At 37.4% G+C, this 25,018-nt stretch overlaps 1 protein-coding gene across 1 annotated transcript in view; it reads left to right on the top strand.

Annotated features, from left to right (window-relative positions):
- The window catches only part of DTWD2 (DTW domain containing 2), a 77,876-nt gene extending 53,888 nt beyond the window's left edge, over positions 1-23,988 (top strand). The window contains exons 5-6 of the mRNA XM_027729631.2: positions 15,032-15,160; positions 20,420-23,988. Coding sequence (XP_027585432.1) covers positions 15,032-15,160; positions 20,420-20,590 — 300 coding nt within the window. The 3' untranslated portion in view covers positions 20,591-23,988. The remainder of the gene's footprint in view (positions 1-15,031; positions 15,161-20,419) is intronic.
- The last annotated feature ends 1,030 nt before the right edge of the window (positions 23,989-25,018 follow it).

The following is a 25,018-nucleotide window of genomic DNA, read 5'->3' as shown; positions in this document are numbered from 1 at the left end:
ATACAACCGAATCCTCAACAGAGAGACAAGAAGTAAATTTTACAAGAGCCGCCAGTCACATAATTTTGGCATGCTTATACAAGTACTGTTACCTGTTAAAATTGACAACCTGTTGCCTATTTTTGTTTATTTTCTTGTGGTATTTTCTGCACAGTAGTGCCTACTTCTCTTCTGCAGAATCACTAATTTACTTTCATCTTCTCTATTCTATATGCCATTGTCTATATAAATTTTTGGTATAAATTACTTCTAACAGAAGTATTTCTTTTTTGGATTCCTATCTCTGCAGCCACTTTTTGACTTTTCTAAATCAGACTTTCTTTTTGTTTAATCTTTTTAAAGGTCTTTTGTGCTACTTGGTCTGTCTATTGTTTTTTTTCACCAACTACTGAACTATTTGACTTCAATAGTCACTTCTGTGGTTTTCCAGATTCTGTAATTGGTCACATTCCTCTTTTTATTTTAGATTTCCACTCCAGTGCAGGCAGTTTCACTAGCTCTTCCAGTATCAATTTATTTTTAGAATAACAATTTATTTTATTAAAGTCCTTTATCTTCAGCTTATGAGAAAGCTGAAGCAAACTTTTTTTGACCTCACCACCTGAAAGTTCATAGGGCCAAAATCTTTTATAGAAACTATTTTGTTTCACATTTTTTTAATGAAAGTTCATGCTGTTGATAAAGACACTTTTCAGCCATTCTGGAGGAGTGGTAGTTCTTCAGGGTTTATTGAGACAATTAGATGTGTTTTTTATTTTTAAAAGTGAAATTTTGAAGTGAGGTCTCACTGTGTTAGAAGAGAAATTAGGAACAGAATTTGCTTCTCTTATTCATGTAACAAATCAGTTACATTTATTTAAGTTGAATTTACTTACTATTTTACCATGCAAAAAAAGGATAGCAGAATTTGATCCTTAGTTTTAAAAGTTCATTCCATAGTCTTTTTCATACCACTGGGCAATTACTTAATATTCATGTAAGAAACTACTTAGAAGTGTAAGTAGTGGTTTTTTTGCAGTCCTTGTGCTGGTGAACTTGGGCATTTGATAGTAATTCTTGCATTTACTTAAAAAGATAGTCTCATTTAGGGGCTGAACTCAAGCATCTAACTACATTATCTATGTATGTTTTGGATTTTACATACCCAGAAGACAATATTTCAAATTCAGGACCTGATTTGGAATTGTTAAATTGACATGCTGGCAATGGCAACACCACTGCCAACAAGATATTTTCTGCTTTGAAATCTTTTCACTAAATACAACTGAAACACTTCTTTACTACAAATTAAAAAGGTATTTGTCAGTCCAGTGCAGAAATTCTTTTGAAGTTAATTGGAAGTGGGATTTCAATTAGTTGACATTCTACTTATTAGTAGCAATCAAATATGATGGTAGATTAACTTCATACAACACTCTCAACATGCAGCCTTTTTAGACTTATTTCCGTGACATGTAATGTAATACCTTCTGCAGCATTTATTTGTACCTGAGTCCATTCTAGCTGAGTGGTCTCTTTATCCTGCGCAAATCTTACCTGTTTGTATTTTACTGCCTTGGCAAATTGTTCAAGGTCTTCTATAGTGTATACAAAAATTTCTCTTGCAAATTGTAGAACCATAGGATGATTTGGATTGGAAGGGACCTTAAAAGATGTTTAGTTCCAATCCCTGCTACAATGGAGAGACTACATCAGTGGACAAGGGAAGGGCTACGGGTGTCATCTATCTGGACTTCTGTGAAACTTTTAACAGGGTCTCCCACAACATCCTTTCCTGTAAATTGGAGAGAGATGGATTTGATGGATGAGGAATTGGTTGGACAGTCACATCCAGAGGGTAGTGGTCAATGCCTCAGTGCTTCAGTGGAGATCAGTGACAAGTGGTACCCTCAGGGTTCCATAGAGGGACCAGTGTTATTTAATATCTTCACTAATTACATAGACAGAGGGATCGAATGCACCCTTAACAGGTTTTCAGATACCACCAAGCTGAGGGGTGCAGTCCACACTCCTGAAGGATGGGATGCCATCCAGATGGATCTTGACAAGCTTGAGGAGTGGACCTGTGGGAACCTCATGAGGTTCAGCAAGGACAAGTGGGGAGGGTTGGACTAAATGACCCATAAAAAGTCCCTTCTAACGAAAGTATTCTATGATTCTAGCAAATAAATAAATTAAACCAAATACCAAACCCCTGAAGTTTTTGTCTTCCCACGTGTGATAGGCTTTTAGCTCAAGTATCCTAGCCAAATTTTTCCCAGGGTGGTTAAACCTTTCCTTACATTCAGTTTCTCCCATTTTCCCGATTGAATTTGGGTGTTCTTTGATACGCAGTTTGATGGACTTGAAATGAACTAGAAAAAAATGTGACCTGCTAGGTGAGGTAAATGCTACCATATGTTTTCTTTCATAAACCATTTTTACTATCAGTTCTTCATATTTATATAAGATCTTAGGAATCCTGTGGTAAAATGCATCATAATAAAGCTATTAAAATAGGTTGTACATTCGCAGGTAAACATAATGGTTTTGAGCCAAGACCTTCAGGGTGACTTATGAACTTGTTTGTGGCAATAAAGTTTCAGTTTGGAAGATGGTGTGATTAAATATTTATGAAACACTTAGGTATTTCTGTTTCTTTTCAAGTGTTCACTGACCATCTTGTAATATGCCTGAGGAGTTGTCAACACAAACTGCTCTCTGAGTTTCCAGAGTTTTGGTCTTTCACCAAAGTCAGTCACATCAACATCTGCTTTAAGAATTTGTTGCCAATTTACCTTGTTGCTCATGTCAAAACTTCATGCTGTGCAAAGTGAGTGGCACTTACTGGATTGTGTTTGTAGTTTCTGTGTTGCCTCTGCTGGGTGAGCATGGGTTCACAGATGGCATGGGATGCCTGAGAGTAAGTCTTATCAAGCACCTTGCTTGAAATGCTGTCATCCTAGGGACTCTTTGGGAGGGCATACTCATCCTTCCTCTGTAGGAATTGATGAAGGGATGCTCAAACTATTCTCACCACCTCACTGAGCACTGTGTCACTAAGAAAGGAAGGAACTGCTCTTGGAGTATGGAAAGCAAGGTAAGGAATCTTTGTTCAAATGAGCCTGCTCAAAACACTCTTGCCACTCTCTTTATTTAAAAGAAAAGAAAAACAAAGTTAAAAAACCTGTTCCTTTAGAGATCCACTTGCTTTTCAATTCAAGTGGTGCTGCTAGAGTTACTACGTAGGAGAAGCCCATGAGCTTCCCCTGAAGGATTAAATGCAAAATAGGAAGTCAAAAAATGCCATTTAGTTTAAGGCAAACTCTGTGGCAGATGAGATAAAATGCAAAAGTGTCAAAAGGTATAAGACATTGAATTGTGGTTGGCTGTAGGGTCTTCTGTCAGCAATTCAACTTGAAACAATACCAGAATTATCAATACAAAATTGACAGCGTGCATAATTGAGCAAAAACTGAATTTAATTCTGTTATTTTTCTGATAATGATAGGTAGAGTCATGAAGGAGTTGGTAGACAAACTTTAATGATTCGCAAGTTGTGTAAATAGTTATATTGTGCTTTTTAACAGAAAGTAGGTTTTGTGATCTACTCCTCTGGTGCGTTTAGGTTATAAAACTTTATTTGGGGATTTGCCATTTTCAAGCCTAGAGGGTTAAAGAATGAGTAGCAGTTTGTTTCTGAAAGCATGTCCAAAAATCAGAAGAATTTTGTTGATGGGGCAAGCAGCAATTCTAAAGTGCAATCTACCATTTAGATAAATTCCTTCTAGAGGAGGTTAAAACTTCCTACTATTATATGTAGTGCTCACAGATACAGAATTTAATACAGTTTAACTTGTATAGCCAACTGTCTGAACACCATGAGAGAGGATTGCAATTAATGTAAAAGTAGAAATATAAAAAATCCATTCATCTGCACACAGAAAACACCCAGAACAGAAGAAAAGGCAAAAGAGCAAGAATCACTGTTGTCATCTGGCTGTATCTTAGTTTATTCTTTTTCTGATGTTTGCACTTTGAATTAATTTTTATTAAATCTCCTATTCAGTGAGCTCAGGAGATGCAGAGAAAAATACACTTGTTCATCTTCCACAGCTATGAGACTTAGGGAAATGATTACACGAGGACTAAATATTAAATAGTGCCAAGTAGTAAATGCATTTTTTACTGTCCCTCTTTATCTATATTCTTTCCTATCTCTGTTTTTATTTGTTACAATTTCCAATTTGCATGATAGAGAGAGATTGAATACCAGTTTTTGCCATAGAACCTAAATAAATGGACAATGCCCAGTTAAATTCTGCAAGGGAAAGAAGTATGGTTGTGAATGAGGGGTGCAGGTGGGCAGGAGGCAAATCAGAACCCAAGGCAACGAAGGTAAGCCACAATAGTTGCAACAGGAAAACTGTAGTAAAGTTGGTCCCAGAAAGTGGTATACATATTCATCCATACATCCTCATACTAATGGAAGAAAAATACTCCATTTTCACTGACTTGTTTTAAACATGTTTTTATCTATATGTATGTGACACTGGTGATTTCACTTATAATCCCACAGGACAACACAGTTGTCCTTAGAGTGGAGAATTCTTTGTGAGTTTTGATAGTAAATTTTTGTTTGTGAGTTATGTTGTTTTTTTCCAATTGTGTAATTTTTGATGTAGTAAGAAAACTTGTTTTCATGGAGTAAGTAACGCACATCCTCTCCTGGCTATGATGACTTGTGAGATAAACATAATCACTAAAACCTGTCACATACTGGGAAATGTTTGATGTGTTCAGTTTTTAGCTGCTGTCTCATTACAACTTAAACATTAAAAAAAATATTTTGAACTCTAGAGAACAAAGGATTGGCGGAAATTGCTGTTTGAGAAGGCTGAGATCAGATGGAGAGAACTGGGAATTATTTTGGGTCAAGATTGACTATCTCATAGTTGAGATATGATTCTGAGCAATCAACAGCAGTCTGTCCTTCTGACATTTAGGTTAATTTGAATGACACTGGTCCGTTTTGACATTTTTCTAGTCGTAAGTATGTATTTATTACCTCTCCATACAGTGACATTTTCTTTGTGACTGAAAGGTAATTTGCCAGATGTCAAAAGCATATGCTTTTTGGGGGCAAAAACTTCGCTTTTATTTTTTTGCTATTTCTTTCATAATTGCTGTCAAACTCTTTGACAAATATCTGAATATCAAGTTGCTAAAAAACCTCAGTATCAGTTGCATATTGTGTACCATTGTACCCATGTTGAAATTCTCATGGGATATGAACATTTTTTGAAAAGTAAACTAGAAATATGTTTCATTTTGATTGAGTTTGCTTTAAAATAGCTAGGTTAATTGAAGGCTTTTTTCTCGTTTTAGTCTTTCTTTTTATGTTCTCTTGTGCCCTTGCCAAAATTCTTCTCAGGAGCTTCTTCCACTGCTTTTCCCCATCCAAGAAAGTGCTTACTACTATTCACGTATAATAAGAAAGAAAGAAATCACAGAAAGCAAAAGTAATTAGTAGATTCCAAAGAACAGTGTCATTGCATTGATACTACATTCTGACACTGAGGTATTTAATTTTCCTTTTCAATTTTCTGATATTTGCAGGTAATTAAAGTTAAATGGCTGTGACAATGCACATAATTAATTTTTCTTCCTTCATTTCATGACCCCATTCTCTAGATCCATACTCTGTTCACTGACTGAATTTACTCGCAGCACTTTCCTGTTTTATTAATTATTAAAAGAATAGTGCTGCATAAAATATTGAACTGCTGGCTGACATTAATTTTTTAAATGTAAGCAGGACAAGAGAGTTATTACCAGAATAATTTCTGGATATTCCCTTCTTTAAGTACAAAAGAATTGCAAGACATGCAAATTAGCTGGAAATGCATAGTCATTTTACAAAGTGCCAGATATGCCCTATATGACTTGCACTTAAATGTAATTATTTTCATATAACATAGAATTATTTCATTCCTTAGTTATAGATAAAACCATACACTATCAGAACTGGAGACCATAATCAGACGGTATTTCAGTTATTTGTGCAAAATGCATAGTCCAGACATTACTGGGTCAGTCCTATCTTCTGTAATGCCTTAGCTGTGAGGGTTTTCCTCTCCTTACAGTTTCATTGTCTCTTAGCTGTTAATTTTTAGGATATTTGAGTCAGCCTTGTGCTGCCTTCTTTTACAGGAATTAGAACTATTACTTTTAGATTAGAACTACAGCTTGTCTTCATTGGGCTTTATTTCAGTTAGCTATTTTAACTGAAGGCAAATCTATTTTGCTTTTTGTAAGGATAGTAGAGCCTGCTGGTTTTTTTTTGTTGTTTTTTTTTTTTAGTGCCTCTTGTGCTTGGAAATAGTCATACAAGAAACAAGGGGGAATGTATGTATCCCTCAGGGATTGGTACTGGGGCTGATACTGTTCAACACCCTTGTCAGTGATGTGGACAGTGGGATCGAGGGCACCCTCAGCATGTTCAGTGACAACTTCAAGTTGTGTGGTGCAATTGACACACTGGAGAGAAGGGATGCCATCCAGAGGGATCTGGATAGGCTTGAGAGGTGTGCATGGGCCTGTGTAAACTTCATGAAGTTCAACAAAACAAAGTGCTACGCCTGTGGCAATCCCAGACAGACCTGCGGGTTAGTTGGAGAAGTGATTGAGAGTAGCCCTGCGGAGAAAGACTTGGGGGTGGTGGTTGATGGAAAACTGTACATGAGCTGGCAGTGTGTGCTCACAGCCCAGAAAGGCCTTGAGAAACCTGGTCTAATGGGAGGTGTCCCATGGCTGGGAGGGTTGGGACTAGATGATCTTTAAGGTCCCTTCCAACCCTTAACATTCTACGATTCTGTGGTTAAGGATCAAAGTATACAGATGGGCATAAGCATCTGAAGTAACTTTCAAAACCATTGTTTACTTTGGTGATGTTTCTAAACTACTGAAGTTTGCTAGTGTTTCTGCTGCCTTATTTGACAATCGAAAGAGAAGACAATTGAATTTGACTTTACAAGACGTGACAAGTGCTAAACTGTTGAATTCTCTTAGCATCTTTGAGAAGATGCCAAAAATTTGAATTCTTACAAAAACTTTAATGTGGGATTCCTGGTTAAAACACTTCAGAAATTATTGCATAAACAGAAAGAAGAAAGGCCCATTGTAAATAGTTTCATAGAAGAAAAGTACTAAGAAGGTCACTGAAAACTAAATTGTGTTTTTGTTTAGACCTTTGATTTCATAGTGCATTAAAACCAGAACTATGTAGCCTAAGGAATGATTAAGTAGTTGTTGGACTTTGTCAAAACAGTCTGCATACATGGTACTAAGTATTTTGAATTACCAGGTTCTCTTTCAAGCAGAATTGGGCTTTGGAACCTGAATTTTCACTTAACTTCATATAGTATCATGTGTAAAGATGATCAATGTAGATATACATTGATTAGATTACAGATATGTTTGGAAAAGTGAGGTATCTATTTTGGTTGCCATTTTTTAACTTTAGTAAATATTTAGCTTGCAGTTCTTTGAACTATTTAATAAATGGAAGTTTCATGTTTATGTGTCAAATTGTCTGGTCTTTACACAGAATAAATTACAAAGTAGGAAGCTTGCTAGGTGAGAAACTTGTCTTCCTTAGATAAATTATCCTATTAGTAATGGTTTTTTATCAGTGTTTTTTCTGTCTTGGTTAATTTACCACAATTTTTTACATGTAGAAAATGTAATGTTATCATATCATATATGATCATAAAAGCTTTGTATTTATTCTGATTTACTTTTTAAAGGCAGTATTTCCTTTTTACATTCATGGTTTCCTTGCCCAGCCCAAGAATTTGGCTGAAGCACAGTAGGAGCAATCTAAAAACTCAGCCTGGCAACGGTGGGGTGGATAAAGTGCATGTGCTTGTGTTTGGGGTTTTTTCCCCCCAGAATTTCTCTTCTTTTGCTTTGTTCTGTTTAAAAAAAAAAAAAATTCTTAGGAGTGTGATGTAAGAATCTCTGTTTGTGAAGGACACATTCCTTTTGCAATTTACTTTATCTTCTTGTCAATCAGCTGCATCTGAAAGTGAAAGCAAGGAACACAGTAGAAAAATACGCTGTGCAATCTGAGTTATTCTCATTGAAAAAGATGTTTTAAGAAGGGTCAGAGTATCTGGAAACACTAAAACTGATTTTTTCCCAGGATTTACTTGTGGTGTTCTCAAATATTTTTCTATATGTCAAATTACAGGATACTTATGTTATTTTGAACTTGTTTATACAGGAAAGAGACATAATGAAGTACTAGAGGTGATTTTTAAAAAATAGTTGTCATTTGACATAGTCATGGGACAGAGAGACATCGTGTAGGATTATATTCAGATTATGAACATTAAGTCATTCAGTGAATAGTTCTACTGATTTCTTCTGGACCATTTATCTTTATCATATAATAGCCCCCAGCAATGAAGTATGGTTCTTAAATTGTTTTGGTTCCAGAAGCAAAGAAAGGGCATTCTTGAAAGCACATAGAGGTTTAATGTATTTTCATACATGAACAACATACTTGATGAAAGAAAATCTGGGCACTGATCTTACAGAGATGTGTTTTATAAGGGTGTAAGAAGGCTTCTGATTTTGACCTGCAAAAGAGCTAATTTGAATGGCAACTCTGCATAGGTTGAAAGGAGTGTAAGTAGGCAGAACCTACACACAGCCACTGTTCAGCAAAAGTCATTATGCTTCTCTTCCACACAGAGAATATTATATACTTACCACAGAATCCCACCATAGCAGCAGTGAGATATCCTGAGTCTTGTTGTAGTAATGAGACTCTGGAGTCTAACCTGACACCATAAATTGCCTGAGAGAAAGGGTTTATGGGATACCTAAAGAGAAGAAATTGTCAAAGGGAAATTGTCAAAGACAGTCTGCAAAATATTTCCTAGAAATTGAACAGATTACTTCAGGTTTGCCTGAAAGTCACCATATAATCTATGACTTGTTTCACCATTTTACATGGATATTCCTAAATATTCAATCAAAATAGAATCATAAAATCATAGAATGTCAAGGATTGGAAGGGGCCTTAAAAATCATCTAGTTCCCACGCACTCTCCCATGGGCAAGAACACCTCCCACTAGACCAGGTTGCTCAAGGCTTTATCCAGCCTGGCCTTGAACACTGCCAGAGTTGCTGCATCCACAACCTTCTTGGGCAACTTGTTCCAGTGTCTCACCACCCTCACAGTAAAGAATTTCTTCCTAATATCTAAATTAAATTTCCCCTCTTTCAATTTGAACCCATTACTCCTATCACTACAATAGTCCTATCACTACAATTTCCTGACAAAGAGTCCTTTTCCAGCTTCCTTATAGGCCCCCTTCAAATACTGAAAGGCTGCTGTGAGGTCTCCACACAACTGTCTCTTCTCCAGGCTGAACAGCCCTAATTTTCTCAGACTGTCTTTGTAGGGGACATGCTCCAGTCCCCTAATCAACCTTGTGACCTCCTCTGGACTTGTTCCAACAGTTCCATGTCCTTATGTTGGGGACACCAGAAGTGGATGCAGTACTCCAAGAGCAGAGTAGAAGGGAAGAATCACCTCCCTTGCCCTGCTGGCCACATTCCTTTTGATGCAGCCCAGGACAGGGTTGGTTTTCTGGGCTGTGAGCACACACTGCCAGCTCATGTTGAGTTTTTCATCTACCATCAACCCCAAATGTTTTGCCACAGGGCTGCTCTCAAATCACTTCTCCAACCAACCTGTAGGTATGTCTGGGGATTGCCACGACCCAGGTGTAGGACCTTCCACTTCACTTTGTTGAGCTTCATGAGGTTTACACAGACCAGGTCCCTCTGGATGGCGTTCCTTCCCTCCGGGGTGTCAGCTGCACCACACAACTTGAAGTTGTCAGTGAACTTGCTGAGGGTGCTCTCGATCCCACTGTCCGTGAAGCTGACAAAGGTGTTGAACAGTACTGGTCCCAGTACCGCCCCCTGAGGGACACCACTCATCACTGTTCTCCACAGGGACAAAGAGCTGTTGACCACGACTCTTTCTGTGCATCAATACAGCCAGTTCTTTATCCACCATGTGGCCCATCCATCAAATCTATGTCTCTCCAGCAGCACAGTGTCAAACGCTTCGGATAAGTCTAGGTGGGCGATGTCAGTTGCTCTGCCCCAGTCCACCAGAGCTGCAGCACTGTCATACACAGTTTTCAAGAGTATCCACTCCATGATCTTGCCTGGCACAGAGGTGAGACTGACTGGTCTGTAGATCACCAGGTCTTCTGCATTCCCCTTTTTAATAATGGGGGCTATATTTCTCTTTTTCCAGTCATCAAAGTCATGCAAGGTGGATAGAGGGTTTTGTGACAGCTTCGTATGCTTTTTCCAGCTGTCCATTTGTGACAGTTGCATGGCAGTTATTCCCTCCAGTATTTTAGAAACAGAGTGCTCTTAAGATGTCACTTTAAATTAAAGCCAAGATTTTGAACAAAATAATTTATTTATATTCTTGATTTAAATTTCAGTAGCATGCTGAGACTCAATTTACTCAGGCTGTCTTCTCTGGCAGAAAGGTAATTTTATTTAACTGTATGAAATTTCGTCAAAAAGAGAAATTTGTTTTAGCTTACAGGTAAAAGATGCTTGTGCCAACTGGATACCGAGTGAAAAATCTTTCCATACCTGACACCCATCATCTGTCTGAGTTTGTTTGTGCTGTAGAACACAGAAAATGCTCTTCCCCCTTAGCACCTTAAAAGCAATTTTTTTCTTAGTTTCTAGAAGGACAGGGAAGATGGCAGGATATGGTTGTACTCTTTCTGGGATTTTTTTGTGCCTTTTGTTTAGAAAAATTCTGAAAGATACTTATTAAAGTAATAGAACGTATGAACAATAACTACTGCCTATCTTAAGCAGGAGGACAGATGGTGCTTACTTGCTTCATTCTTGGAGAGTTTAGCAGATTAATTCCCAAATAGAAATTCAGCTTTTGTAAAGACACGTAAGTAAAAAAGAGGGGATCTTAAGTACTAGGTTTTTCGTAGAAGCCACAGAAGAATATGTTGTGCTTCTGCCTGTTTTGAGATGCCTGTAGTGTTATTGCAGACAACAGGACAGGCAAGAATTGTTTAGTGTGCCCTGTGAGACAGGTGTACTAACTTTGTAGGCTTTTTGAGTTCCTGGTGATGCATGTTTTCCAAATATAATTTTGGATAATGCTGGATTCTATTTGGAAAGTAAAGCTAGTAAGAATAATGATGAAAAAATTGGCATAGAAACGGTAGAAAGTTAAGTATATTGACATTAAGGAGGGAACTGAGAAAAGCACTTAGAGCTTTCTGTGAGAGCTCCAGTTCTGTTATTTAAAATAAAAGCAGAAATCAATTTCCTGTTTTTACTGGCTTAAATTTTTAAAATTTCAAACAGTGGGTCTTCGACCCCATCAAGGCAACACTTTTTCTTCCATCAGCTTTGAACAGCTGAATGGGATCAACTGGGATCGTTACTTGCCTGGGGTATGTCCAAAGAAGACCCGGGAAGAAAAACTCAGCCCTGAGAAACACTGAAGGGTCACTGTTTTTACTGTGGTTCAAATCCTTTGTAAATGCTCAAAGTCTGTAGCATTTGCTAATTGAGTGGTGCACTGGCAGATAAACCAGTGTTTATTAAGTTAATGTAACAGTTTGTGAGAATTGCTGAAATTCAGGCTTTTGGAAACCACAGGTGTTGAGTTACAGTAGAAATAAAATTTGATTTTATGTGTTGCTTCATATTTCTGATGGCTTGGAAACTTAAGTCCCCAAACTCCCCTGAACTTACAGAGAATAGATACACTCATTTCAGTGTCTTGGCTAAATTCCAGCAAGTAATTACATTCAGTTTATCTAAATTCCACTCTAGTTTGAATTGGTTGAGATAGTTTCCATCTTCTGTCTTATGTTATTGTTTATTTAGGTGTGTGGTGTTAAATCAGCTGCTGTTTTTCCAACTTGACATTGCTATATTTTGTTAGAAACTAATACTATTTCAGAGTGTACATATGATTTGCAAATTTCTTTGAAGCAAAAGGAAAAAAGTAAATTGTTGTGTTGTGGTATTTGTTATTTAGTGGAGAAGTGCTTGTAAAATATCATGATTGTTGTTTTGAAATGTTCTTGAATAGGATATTTATGTATGCTCATTCTGAGTTTTTAAAGTCTAATGTCAGACGTAAATAATGTGCTTTTGTTTAAATTAACTGGAGATGAACATTTCTCTAAATCTGAATTAAACTTTTTCACCTGGATTTGAGATATGCAAGTGACAGACAAGGAATCCATATGTCCTTTGCATGAGACTGTTGCAATACTCTACCTGAAATTATTAACTCCACAAAAGACAAGACAAGTTTTAGACCTGTTGGCTGAAAATGACAGAGGTCATCCTCCTACCCAGTCAAGTTTGAGAACAGTAAATATTTCCTATATCTAGGCATTTTTTTTTCAGGAAGATATTCATCCCATGTCTGAAATAAGTATTAACTATACTAATTTGTTTTAGTTTCTGTATTGTTTTGTCTTTGTCTTAGCATTCAGTTTATACTGTGAGTTAGCAGCGCATTGTCGGTTTTATTGATTCAGTGAATGTCCCTAGTTTCAGATAGAAACTTTGGTGAATCTGTACAATTTGTGATAGATAAAGGCTACCCTGACTGTATTTCAGATGACTAAGTATCACTTATGTAGATACTGGGCTGCTCTGGATTAAAGACTAGGGTACAGTGTATACTGAAAGAAGCCAAAGAGACAAACTGTAGCAGAAAGTTGTCCTGATCGGGTATTCTTCCTCTATCTCCACCACTGTCTGTGGTATTTTAATCTTATCCCAGGGAATATGTAATATTTCAGAAAAATGGATGGGCACCACTTGTTTCCATCCTTTCACATTCTTCCCAGGAAAGAAGGAATTTGGTTGCTGCTGCTGTTGCTATTAGAACTAGAAAGTTGCCCTTCTATACATTGTCTGTTGTTTGGGAGCTGAACTTACAGACCTTTGAGCTCCACAGTGTGTGGCATAGTGCAGGCAGCTTTTCTTCTCTGTAGAAGTTTCTTGCAATCATGAATAATTTTTCTTTCTCTGGAGCGCTGATTATCGTAAATATTTTTCAGCATGACACCCAAGAAATGAAGTATAGAAACCAGCAGACACAGCTACTTCCAAACTCTACAAAAAAAGCACCTTAAGGCACTGCCCAAGGAGGGGGAAGCCCATGTGCTGCCGGTAGTCCATCAGGCGGTTTCGACCTCTGTAGAGATACTCTGTGAAGAATGTGGCTGTTGAGAAAAGGTGTGGGTATATGTCTGCTTTGCTGCTCAGGTTACATGTTGGAGAAATGGTGGACTGAGTTCACCCTGGTTTTTGATACCTGTCTGTAAGTTTCTAAGTAGGAACTATAAGCTTCCAGCAGCATAGATTTCTGTATACTTCAAATAACTAGTGTTCCTACTCTGTTGTGATGAAGATCTATACATGGTGCCAGGAGAGGAAGCATAAAACCAAAGAAAACCTTGAGGAATAACAAATGAAAATCTTAATTTAATTTAATTTTTAATTTTCTTTTTAATTTCATTACATATACTGATGTCCAAATTCTACATTTTGTCTCCTAAATTTGTTTATTCTTTTCTTGTTTTTCAATACCAAATTAAAGAAGGTAGTTGATAAAGGCTACAGTTTTCTGGTTTTTCTTGTATTTTAGTAGATTGAGGTTTTATAGCTAACTTACTTGTACTTTCCAGAGTGCATTTTCTCTTCTCTTGTTGCCTTCTTTTTATTTTCTTATTTTTTATTTCCATTAAATTGAGATCAGGTAAAGCAGTGGAATTTGATCTTATTCATTCATGTTTCTTCAGCAGCTTGGAGTTTTCCTTTTATAAATGAGCCACTTTGAACTTTAGAGAATGGGTAATTGCATGTAAAAGAGATAAAGGAAAATGAAACATTACAAATAAAAACAAAAATGAGAAAGTGAAGGGGGAAAGTGTTGAATGAAGTGAGGAATGCTGACAGACTTCTGGCAAGCAAAATGGGAGCAATATGATGATGGCCATGGGAATCAGTCACTCATTTTTTCAGGAAGAATCAAAAGGCAATTTTTTGGATGAGATTAAAAAAAACCCCTTGCTCTTTTAGAATAATTCATCAGACTTTATGGTTCTGTACTAGAATTTTTTTGAAAAAGGAACTGAGAATTTTTGGTTAGGAATATTGCTAAAACATTACTTGTTTTGCAAATTACATTTTAGGTGTATGTGGAGATGGAAATCTTTGGAATAAAGGAATAATATCTGAATTTTCACATAGAGTCTAACAGTGTAAATTCTGTGGTGTTTCAGTTACTGATTATAAACTTAGTAAAAAGCTTTTGGAACTGATAAAACAGGTCATGGAATAGTTGAATTAAATTTCTTTTTTTTAAAAAACCTTTAACTTGCAAGGTGTAAAGTGTTTATTGCTTGAGGCAGAGCTGTTAAATAATTTTCAAACGTGATTTAGGTAAGCAAATAGCCCTAATCAGTGACCTAGTACATTATATGAATAAGTGTAGTTTCTAGAAATCTTTAATCCAGAACTTGACAAATAATATTTAGCCAAGGTATATAGTGTTAGTGACTATATGGCCATTGAACATTGCACGGGATTATGTATCTGTTTAGAGTATGCAATAAAACAAGCATGAGTGAATAATTTTATTTTTGTTATAGCATATCAGTGGTTGCTAAAATTTAACTTAATCTTTCTCTAGGAAACAGTCATATTTCCTTTACATGTTTTTGTACAGTAACAAATGTGCAGTTTTTGTTTCTGATGGTGACTCACGTGTTACAGTATTACACTTAACAGTAGCATAAGTTCATTGTCTACTGGGAGGCAAAACAGCAAAAAAAGGGCAAGTGACCACAAAGAGAAAGGGGATGTGTTTTGCTTGGTGTAGAGAATAGGTATCCTGTTTGCTATCCTGACCTGTTTATTTTACTAGAGTTTACTGTTTTTCAGGTGCAGTTAAAAACCAATCATTCGAGTCAATATGTAATTCGTACACAGCCAACAAACACCTGTCTGTCTACACTTGAATGTGCAGCTGTTGCTCTTACTATCATGGAAAAGAATAAGAGCATACAAGAGGTATGTAACTTCAAACACCTGGGTTTTTCTTCTATGAATGGTAGAGGAGCAGCAAAGGTACTTTGCTATTAGTGTAACACATTTGACAGTTAAAATCTTAATGACATTGTAATGGTTTTGTTGAATAGGAAACTAAACAAGAATGTACCAACGGAAACCATTTTTCTTCAATGTGTTCAGACTACTGTGATTCCTTCATGTTTGTCCATAAAGGCTCTACGGTTTTCCTGTTCTTTACCCAACATAGCTGTGAGATTGCTAAGGAAACTTGTTAGGTACAAGCTGAATGTTTGTTAGCTTTGTAGCTCTACAGGCTAATGAGGCAACACCTGACACAGAGGGAGCTAACTGGGGCAGCCCAACCTGCTCCACAAATAAAGAAATTAGCAACTAGTTCAACCAAGAAAAGGCAGTGGGTGGTAGTAGTGGGTGACTCTGCTTTATGAGACGCTCATCTCTTAAGGGCCTGACCTGCTCTCAAGAGAGGTGTGTTGCCTTCAGGGAGCCCAGATAAGGAATGTCACTGAGAAGCTACCAAGCCTAGTTAAACCCACTGATTATTACCCACTATTAGTGTTCCATGTGAGAGCTTGCAGCAGTCTGGGGGATTACAGAGTCAGTAAAGGGCTCTGGAGCTCGAGTGGTTTTTTCATCAGTCCTTCAGGTCAAAGGAGAGGGTCTCGAAATGGCCAGCTGAATCTGACAGGTCAGCACATCTTTAAAGTGATGGGACTGTAGTCAGGATTTTTTACTCAGACCATGGGACTTGCTTTCCTAAGCCTGATTTCCTGGGGAGGTGGTGGGGTTGGTCTGACAAGGGAGGGAAAATGTATCTTTGGTTGGAGACTTGCCAATCTGGTGAGTGGGGCTTTAAACTAGATTTTTCAGGAGAGGGCACCTATCTATCCCGATGCTGCCAGTCAAGGAGGGGATGTAGCCCTCTCTGTCAAGAACTAGCTGGAGAGTATGGAACTCTGCCTGAGGAAGGATAAGCAGCCAGCTGAGAGCTTCTGGGTGAAGTTTAAAGGGAGGACAGGGGATGTTTTATTGGGGTCTGCTACAGGCCACCTGATCAGGAGGATGGTGTGGATGAAGCCCTCTCTAGGCAGATAGGAGCAGCCCTGGTTCTCATGGGGCTCACAAGCCCTGGTTCTCATGGGGGATTTCAACCACCCTGATATATGTTGGAGGGACAGCACAGCAGGGCACAAGCAATCCCAGAGGTTCCTCGAATGTGTCAATGACAACTTCCTTACACAAGTGATTGAGGAGGTAACAAGGACAGGTGTCATGCTGGACCTTGTGCTCACCAACAGGGTGAGGAATTTAGTGCTCTGAGGCAGCCTTGGCTGCAGGGACCATGAGATGGTGGAGTTTGAGATCCTCAGGCCAGTGAAAATGGCACTCAGCAAGCTCACTACCCTGGACTTCAGGAGGAGCAGCCTGTGGCCTCTTCAAGGAACTACTTGGTAGAGTCCCAGGGGATGGAGCCCTGGAGGGCAGAGGGGCCCAAGAATGCTGGCTGAATTTCAAGGTTCACCTCCTCCAAGCTCAGGAATGATGCATCCCAACATTGGAGGAAATCAGGCAAAAATGCCAGGAGGCCCCCATGGATGGATAAGGAGCTGCTGAGCAAACTCAGACCAAAAAAGAAGCTTTCAGAAAGTGGAAATGAGGACAGGTGGCCTGGAAGGAACATGGGGAAATTGTACAGGAAGCTAGGGGTAAGCTTAGGGAAGCCAAGTTAGAATTGAGTCTGGCCAGTGATATCAAGGATAACAGGAAGGACTTCTGTAGATCTATTACAAGGAAAAGAAAGACTAGGAATACTGTTGGCCCTCTCTACAGGGAAATGGGAGACCTGGCTACCTTGGACAAAGAGAAGGCTGATGTTCTCAACAACTGTATGCCTCAGTCTTCAACAGCAAGTGCTCCAGCCACGCCACCCAAGTCAGGAAAGGCAAATGACTGGGAGAATGACAGTGTTGTAGTGTCTTCCAGTTCCTTCTTTCCTTCTACCTCATTCTTCTTTCCCATCACATTTTCTTATCCTGTAATACTCTCTTCCACACTTCTTCCTATCCCTCTGAACATAATGAGAAGAGTGACTCAGATTCTCATCGCATATATATTACTTCTTTAAAAAGTTGATTTCAAGGTGCCAAATACATGCTGTGATTGCTGCAATACAAAATAAAAATCTGTGGAGAAGGCAGCTGGAGACTTAGACCCAAGCAAATAGAAGTACTGCTATGTATATTGCAGGGAAAATCGTGTGGAGATGTGGTGTTGTAGTTATCTCTTCATGTGATGTTTTTCTAAGTTCACTTGACATTTTTTAGTACAAAACTTCAAAACATAGACTGTGTACCAGGCATGTGTAATATACAAAATTGTACAAATGTAAAGTGCTAGACTGATTTTTAAAATACCCTTTCTTTTGGGTATTTCTTAACTATAGTGTATAGAAAATTGCTTTATTTTGTGTACTCTGTTAAGTAGCTGTTAACAACTGTTCACTTGTACTAATATGTGGAATGTACGTGTTGAACTCTTTATGTTACCCAAGTTATGCTCGCTCTAAAGTACGATTAGTATTTGTAGCAAAGGAATATATTAGCAAGCTTGTCAGAGGTTATAGTCTAAAATCACTCTGATGTCTTAATTTTCATGAAGCCAGAAAAACATGATGATTATTTAGTTGATTTATGTTTCTTTGATACTGAACAATATGGCAAGCAGTGACTTTGACTTTCTTGTGTTTTTTCCTAGTGGTAGCTAAAACGTGAAGCCACTTAAAGTCAGGAGAGTTTATAATTTTAATTTGCACATCCTACAATAAATGTTGGGATATGATATGTATGTGTACACACTTTAAAATGTTTATTTACTTCAATTGAGAACAAAACTGTCATAGAAAAATTCACATATATCCCCCAATTTCTTCATATTCTATTAGTGAGGAATAGTATTACTTCAGGTACTACCAGATGAGGCTGTTGGGAATTTGTAAAATACCTTTGGATACAACTTGTTAAAAATTGAGCCTTTTCAAGATAGGAGAAACTTGAGAAAATTTGAAGATTAGTAAAGTTCCTGTCTCCCTTACATAGGATATTAAATTGTTTAACTCCCTTAAATTTAAGGTTAACTTCACTTAAGATCTGAATTCAAAATTACTGAGCTGACAGATGTTTAGAGTAGCTGGTGCTAGACTAAAAAGTTTCATTTAGTTAGCAGTCAGATAGGATTAATTTCCTTTTTAGCATGTGTTGATCTCAGAATATTTATTGAAGTCAAATAACCATTATCATTTTTAATAGATTGGTAATTTTTAATTATCCTTTGAAGTTGAAGCACAGCAAGGTGATCTTTGACTCTCAAAAACCTGATAACAGGTTGTGACAGGAGATTGAGTATAGTACTGCATGGAAAATAGTAAGTTTTTCTCTGCAAAAACTAGACAGCAGAGATGATCTGAATACCCACTCACAGCTATCTTGAAGATTAAATGCTGTTGTAAGACAGGACCACTGACCTCCAGCACTCCTGCAGGCATGGAATGCAACCCACTGGGTTATGTCTTCCTAGCAGCCAACTCACAACTCTTATATGTCATTGGAGGAATTTGAGACTTAATAGTTCTTGAGTTTAAGTTTATCCCAGGTCAAAGAATACTAAATCAACATTAGCCTTTCCTTGTAAGTTGCGATCCCACTAGTCTGTAATGGAAGAGGTCATTAAGATAATGTCCTTCTTAATCTTTTGTTGCTGACATTAGTAATATAATTTTAAAAAGCCTTCTGAAAAACACCTATGAGTAGTTTTGCACCATAGGCCCTGGTCTGCAATCTGATCGTGTGCTCAGGATGTAGTACAGAAGGATCTGTGAAAAGCGATTTAAAGCTCATCCATGTACCCACTACTTGCTACTGTTCACCCTGCATTGCTCATACACCTTTGCATCAGCTAATTAATATTTTGATACTCAACCTCTGTCTACTATAAAAGGTTCTCAGGTCAAAAACTACTCCTACCACTTGCATAGTGTATAGTGTGCCACCTCCTTATCTGCCTCTGTGACACTAGAGAGTTTCCTTAGCATTAAATCAATTGCATTTAAAACTAGACTTGGATAAAGTCTGTAGACACACAAGAAAGTATGGCTCAGAAATTGGAACTCTGTGTAAAGAGGCTTTTCAAGAAACTTGTGTATATATGTGGGGGTTTATATTTATTTTTCTCTTTGTTGTGCTACAACAACATATTTTCTCTTCATTAGGACTTCTGTCTTATTGAGGGTTTAGTTCATGTCCACAGTTGCCCATCTGGTGTTCTGGTACCTGTATTCCTTCATCCTTATCACTCAGAACTGGCTCAGCCTACTTTTCAAAGACAAAATTACCTGTTTCTCAAAGTGTTGCAGTAGCCAAGAGCTTCATTCATGAAAGCTCTCTGAATTGAGTTCTATTCCCAGCATATAAGATGGTGAATTGAAGATGAAAGCTATGGAAGTTAAAAACGGGCGCTTAGTTTGATGCCTAGTACAAGTCACTTGATTTTCCTCTGTGCTCGTAAGAGTCATGTTTTTCTCAGTAGAATCTTAGCTCCTGCTGACTGCAGTTACATTTGTGATTGCTGTACACATCTACACATGAGGTTGTGTGATACTGAGTCAGGCAACCAGAAAATGAAGAATCTACGGTTAGGAACCTCTTGAGATAAATTTGGTTGTGTGGCATCATTAGGTATAAATGTTGCTGGAAGCATGGATACAGTCCAGGATAGCAGTCCTGCTGCCTCGACCATGAGTCCCTCCTCTCTTTCTAAAACCCTGCCTCAAGGGACTTTTGTGCAAAGACAAACAGCTTAGTTATTGTGACTTACTTTATTACAGCTTGTTGACCGAGCCACAGTAATTGATTGTAGTCCATTACTAAGGTCAAGTCAAAGCCATAACTTACAGTAATGTAGCTGGGGCTGAAGTCAGGATTGAGTGGATTCGAGGAAGGAGTGAGGGATGGCAGCATGAGTAGGTGAATATATGACTGCTGTGTGGTTCTTTTCAGTACATCTCTTATTCAGCTGTGCCTTCTGTGTCCCCAAAGGTTATATTTTATCAGCATTTATCATCCAAATTATATTTTATCAGCATTTTTAAGTAGTCATTAAATAAAAATTGATGGAATAATTGATGTCTTTAAAATATCTTACTAAAAGGCTGGGTTTTTTGTCCCCCACCCCTTCATCTTTTTGCAGACTATACTCCATCCACTTCAAGCTTTGTGCTCTTTCCAGCTTCAGCATGGTGCCCAGATCCATCACAGCAAGGAACATCTTCTCAAAAATGGCTTATATGACAAGCCAATGCCAAAGAATAAACGCAAACTCAGAAGAATGGAGCTTTTGGTGAATAATGTTAAAATATAAGAAAACTGTACTGACTGTGCAGTGGAATTTATTTGCAGCTCACAAATGAATAGGACTCTGGATTTGATCCAAATGGTTCACTGTACTATAATAAAAGAACTTTTAGGCCTTCATAGGAAAGAGTTTATCTACCAACATGACAAACAGTAATGGACAAGCTTTTTCATTTTTGCAGTAGGCCAGGTGCCTTTTTTCAGATGATGGAAGATCATTCTCATTTCCTGGAAAGAACAGAAAGAAAACTCTGAGCATAATTTAGAGTTATGCTATCACTTGAGTGTCAAATACGATCCTCAATATGACTGGATAAATTTATTTTCGGGAGGCTTTTATCAGTACAAAAAGACAAGAAATATGAATATGAATGTGATGGGACAGTAAGGCTTCAGCATTTAGAATTATATTGAATTTCTGCTGAGCTTTTTAGCTTCAGTATCTGATTACAGTAGGCTTTCAAACTGTAATTCCTTATATTACTTGGTTCAGATGAACATAAGGCATGGTATTTGGATAGTTCTTTTTAACTTTGAGATTTTTATTTCTTATATTGTTAGAACTCCTTTTTGTGAATTTACATATATTTTACAATGCAGACAGGTTTTGTTTCTCTCAGACTTAATTTTTAAATTAAGCCTGCATATGTTTTTACCAGAAACTGAACAACTCCTACTTAAAAAAAAAAAAAAAAAAGGCAATGTAGAAAAATGATTTTTGGAATTTTAACTCAGGTGCTTCACTCTTACTTGAGTAAAAACTAATCTTTTGCAAATGGGGAGATCTTGTAGATATGAATATATCATACCCGTATCTTGACATGCAATGATTATGCTACTAAAGGAGTTAAACAAGTCCAATGTAAATGGCTCTGTAAGAAGTATGATGCAATGACAAATGATTATGTCTGGTTACAGCCTACTAACAGGATTACAGATCTTAGATTTCATGTGTTCTTTAGGTTTTCACTTCTTATGGTGATAGATAACTGTACCTCTTTCTAATGGGAATTGCTGGAAGCAGAAGAATTGGGTATTTTCACAAGTTTTCTGAAATAATATTCTATGATCTGGAGGAAAAAAACAGTGAAATAAAGGGTCTGTTGATCCTTTCTTCTTATACATAAATACCTCCTTCATATAACAGATTAAATGCTTAATGTTTGTCTTTACTGTCGGTCCCACTCTAGGTAACAACATGGAGCTAATTGGCTACTAATTAACCTTAGAAAAAGATGTTTTGTCTTTAATTTATGAGATGCAAGGCAAGAAACTACAGAATTGGGGGATGTAAACACAACTAATCAATATATTAACTGAAAGCTTTTCTGCGATTAACAGGAGAGGTCAAAATTAGGTCAGAGATTAGCTAAGAAGTTTTAGTTAACCCTGAGCTAATAGTGACCTTTTATTTAGGCATGGATAAACACTATAATTTGTCTGGATATGTTAGCAAAGTTTATATAACCTTTTTCTCTTCTCCCGGTCTAGATAAATCCGGTATCTGTCGCTATATTCAGCAAAGCTGAATTAGTTTTGACAAATCTGAAGCAAACCAGTCTCATATGATTAATGATAGTGTAGTTGCACTTTCGTTCACATTGGAACAGAGAAAGGGCATGTTTATTCCTGTAACACACCAATCTCCAGGCTAACTTGGAGTCTGAAGTTGCAATCTCATGCAATTTGCTTGCGCAGCCTTGTGTGTGATGCTGCCTCCAGTTCTGGGATTGGCATGACTCCTGCTGGGCTGGAAATCTTCTTTCCCTGTGCTGTGGGATGTGCTCAATAACTCCTTAAGGAAACAAGGGTATCAGTTAAGCTTTATTGTTAATGCCATATTTGCATATATGGATGATGTTCACATTTGATGTTGTGTGTGTTAATTTGATTTACCTTATTTTAGATTCATCTAGAACAGTGGTGTATCTTTTGACCTACATCGTGAAGATTATTTTCCTAAACAGAAGATTAAATGTGTCTTTACATAATATGTGAGTTTATATTATAGAAAACAGAAAGAAATTTGTATTACAGCCTGGAATTCAGAGCCATCTGCAAAATGCCTTAGAATTACAGGATCAGAGAAATAGTTGTCTTAATTGAGTTATAATCCTACATTAAATGCTCCCATGTGTGCAGTCTGTGCAGAGTTTTCATGTTTTTCACCAAAGGACAAATTCTGCACAGCTTACAATATGCACTTTTTAGCTTTGTTGATTCCTCTTGCTCTTTTAATTTTGCTCCCGTGGATAACAGGATTTGTAGGATCTCATGCTGGATGCATGGAAGCCTTTAATTGCTAATTTCCTGTGTTGTACGATACTAGATCAATCACTATGCAGCAGTTGCTGAAGAAATTAAAACCAATTCATTGCAGACCTCCAGGCATTTTATTTTTGGAGCTTTTTTTGTGTGTCCTGGCTCAGCTATAATATAGTGAACATTTAGATGCAACAGAGCAGTCACATGAAGTTCAGTTTTAGGTTTGTTCGAAGCTATTAAACACAAAACACAATACTTTTTAAAACTTTTTTTGGTGGAACTTTCATGATTTTAAAAATGTGCACAGTATAAGAGAAAGAGTTTAGAAAGTTTGTTTTCAGGTCTTTTGGATTCAAAATTTGCCTATAAATACATTACCTCAAAGAAATGAAGTCCAAACTCTTTTGACTAAGTTGTGTGTGATGAACCAGCACTCTTTGTAAGCAATTCCAATAGAATGAATTTAATTTTCAGTTTTACTTTTGCTGTTATGGTAGATCTGTTTCATTTTTCACTTTCCAAAAGATTAATGAATGAAACCCACCAGTCTAACAAGATATTGATTAAAAAAGAAGGAATGTGTTTGCTTCTAATATTTGGTCCTTTGTCCTTGTCCACTTTGTACTTCCAAATATTGCTACCAAGATGAAATTTGCCTTCTGTGTGCCCCAGTGTTGTGCTTTAGAAAACTGGTGACATGGATATTAGGCTTTTGAACAGGTATATATATTTTTCAAAGGTGGGCGTTGTTAAGTTGCCATATTTCTATATCTGTGAGACACAGTCTAAGAAAAAATACAAAGCTAGAAATCTTTTTAAGTAAGAACACACACCACATCTCCTCTTTCGTTTAGAAAGCTTTCATATTAAGGAGGCACTTAGGACAAACATAAATGTATTTTTCTTCAACATTTTACTTTCATTGCCTCATAACCCCACACTACCAATAAATTACTATTTTATTAGGTTTTTTTTGAAATAAAAAACAACCTGACTTCAAAAAGGGGAAACATTATTTTAAGACTGAGGAATTTTTTCTCAACTGCTACATTAGATAAAAAATTGCTTATGCTGCATTATTTTGTACAACTTCCCTGCTTGTTTTAAAATATAATTAAAAACTGAACGGTTTAAAAGGGATAGTGTTTTGTGCTTTTCTCTTGGTGTTTGTGTTTTTTATATCTATGTACATGAATGCACATAAATTATATATTTGTTTCTGCCTCAAAGCAGTAAAAGATATAATTTACTGTGATGATGTGCCACTGCATCTCTACAGAACCAAATTTGTTTGCATGTACCAGTAATACAAAGCGGTATTACAAAGCCTAGTCCTTTTTTTGTACCTTTTTAACACCATTCAGTCAGTTAATGAAGAGAGATGGCTTTGCCTATGCAGTTTGAAGAAAAAGGATTCCTTTGTTATCCACTGAAACCTGCATGAAGACTGAATTGCTTTGGCCATTACTCAAGCGTTTCAGTTTTAGAGCTCTCTTCTTTATTTCTGCAGTGGTGGCTAACTCCCGTTTGCTGCCCCAAAAGCATGCACATCTCCCTACACTCTCTGCATCTCCAGCTCAGTAGGAGCAATGAGCTGAATATTCTGTACCTCACCCACAGTTTTTCCTTCCCCAAATTGTTACACTCATGTTAAAAAAACCTCAAAACCAGAACTTGTTCCTTTCTTAATGCAGCCATTCCTCACCTTTCTGCTATAAAACCTGCCTTTTAGGAGCTTCCATACTGCCTTGGTTGCCAGGCTTGTTCCTTTTATCCCATTTTGCAAACCTTCCAAAGTCCTGGTCATAAGAGCTGCTGCTTTTGCAGTGAAAGGACATATGACAGACGGAAGTAAAGAGGAGAGAAAAAGAGAAAGGTCTGTGTTTTAAGAAGTTGAATAAGAGACTGTCATGGTTTAACCCCAACCAGAGCCAAGCCCCACACAGCCGCTTGTTCACTCTCTCACCAGCAAGATCAGGGAGAGAATTAGAAGGGTGAAAGCCAGAATCTCCTGAGTTTTGATGAAGACAGTTTAGTAAGAAAAGCAAAAGCCGCATGTGCAAGTAAAGCGAAACAGGAATTAATTCACTGCTTCCCATGGGCAGGCAGGTGTTCAGCCTCTCCAGGAGAGCAGGGCCCACTCACGCGTAACGGTGACTTGGGAAGGCAA

Source organism: Pipra filicauda, unplaced genomic scaffold (assembly GCF_003945595.2).
Source record: "Pipra filicauda isolate LSUMZ 115617 unplaced genomic scaffold, ASM394559v2 scaffold29_size4552773_pilon, whole genome shotgun sequence".
NCBI lineage: Eukaryota > Metazoa > Chordata > Aves > Passeriformes > Pipridae > Pipra > Pipra filicauda.
Note: the sequence above shows the minus strand (reverse complement) of the source record. Positions and strands in the feature narration are given on the sequence as shown.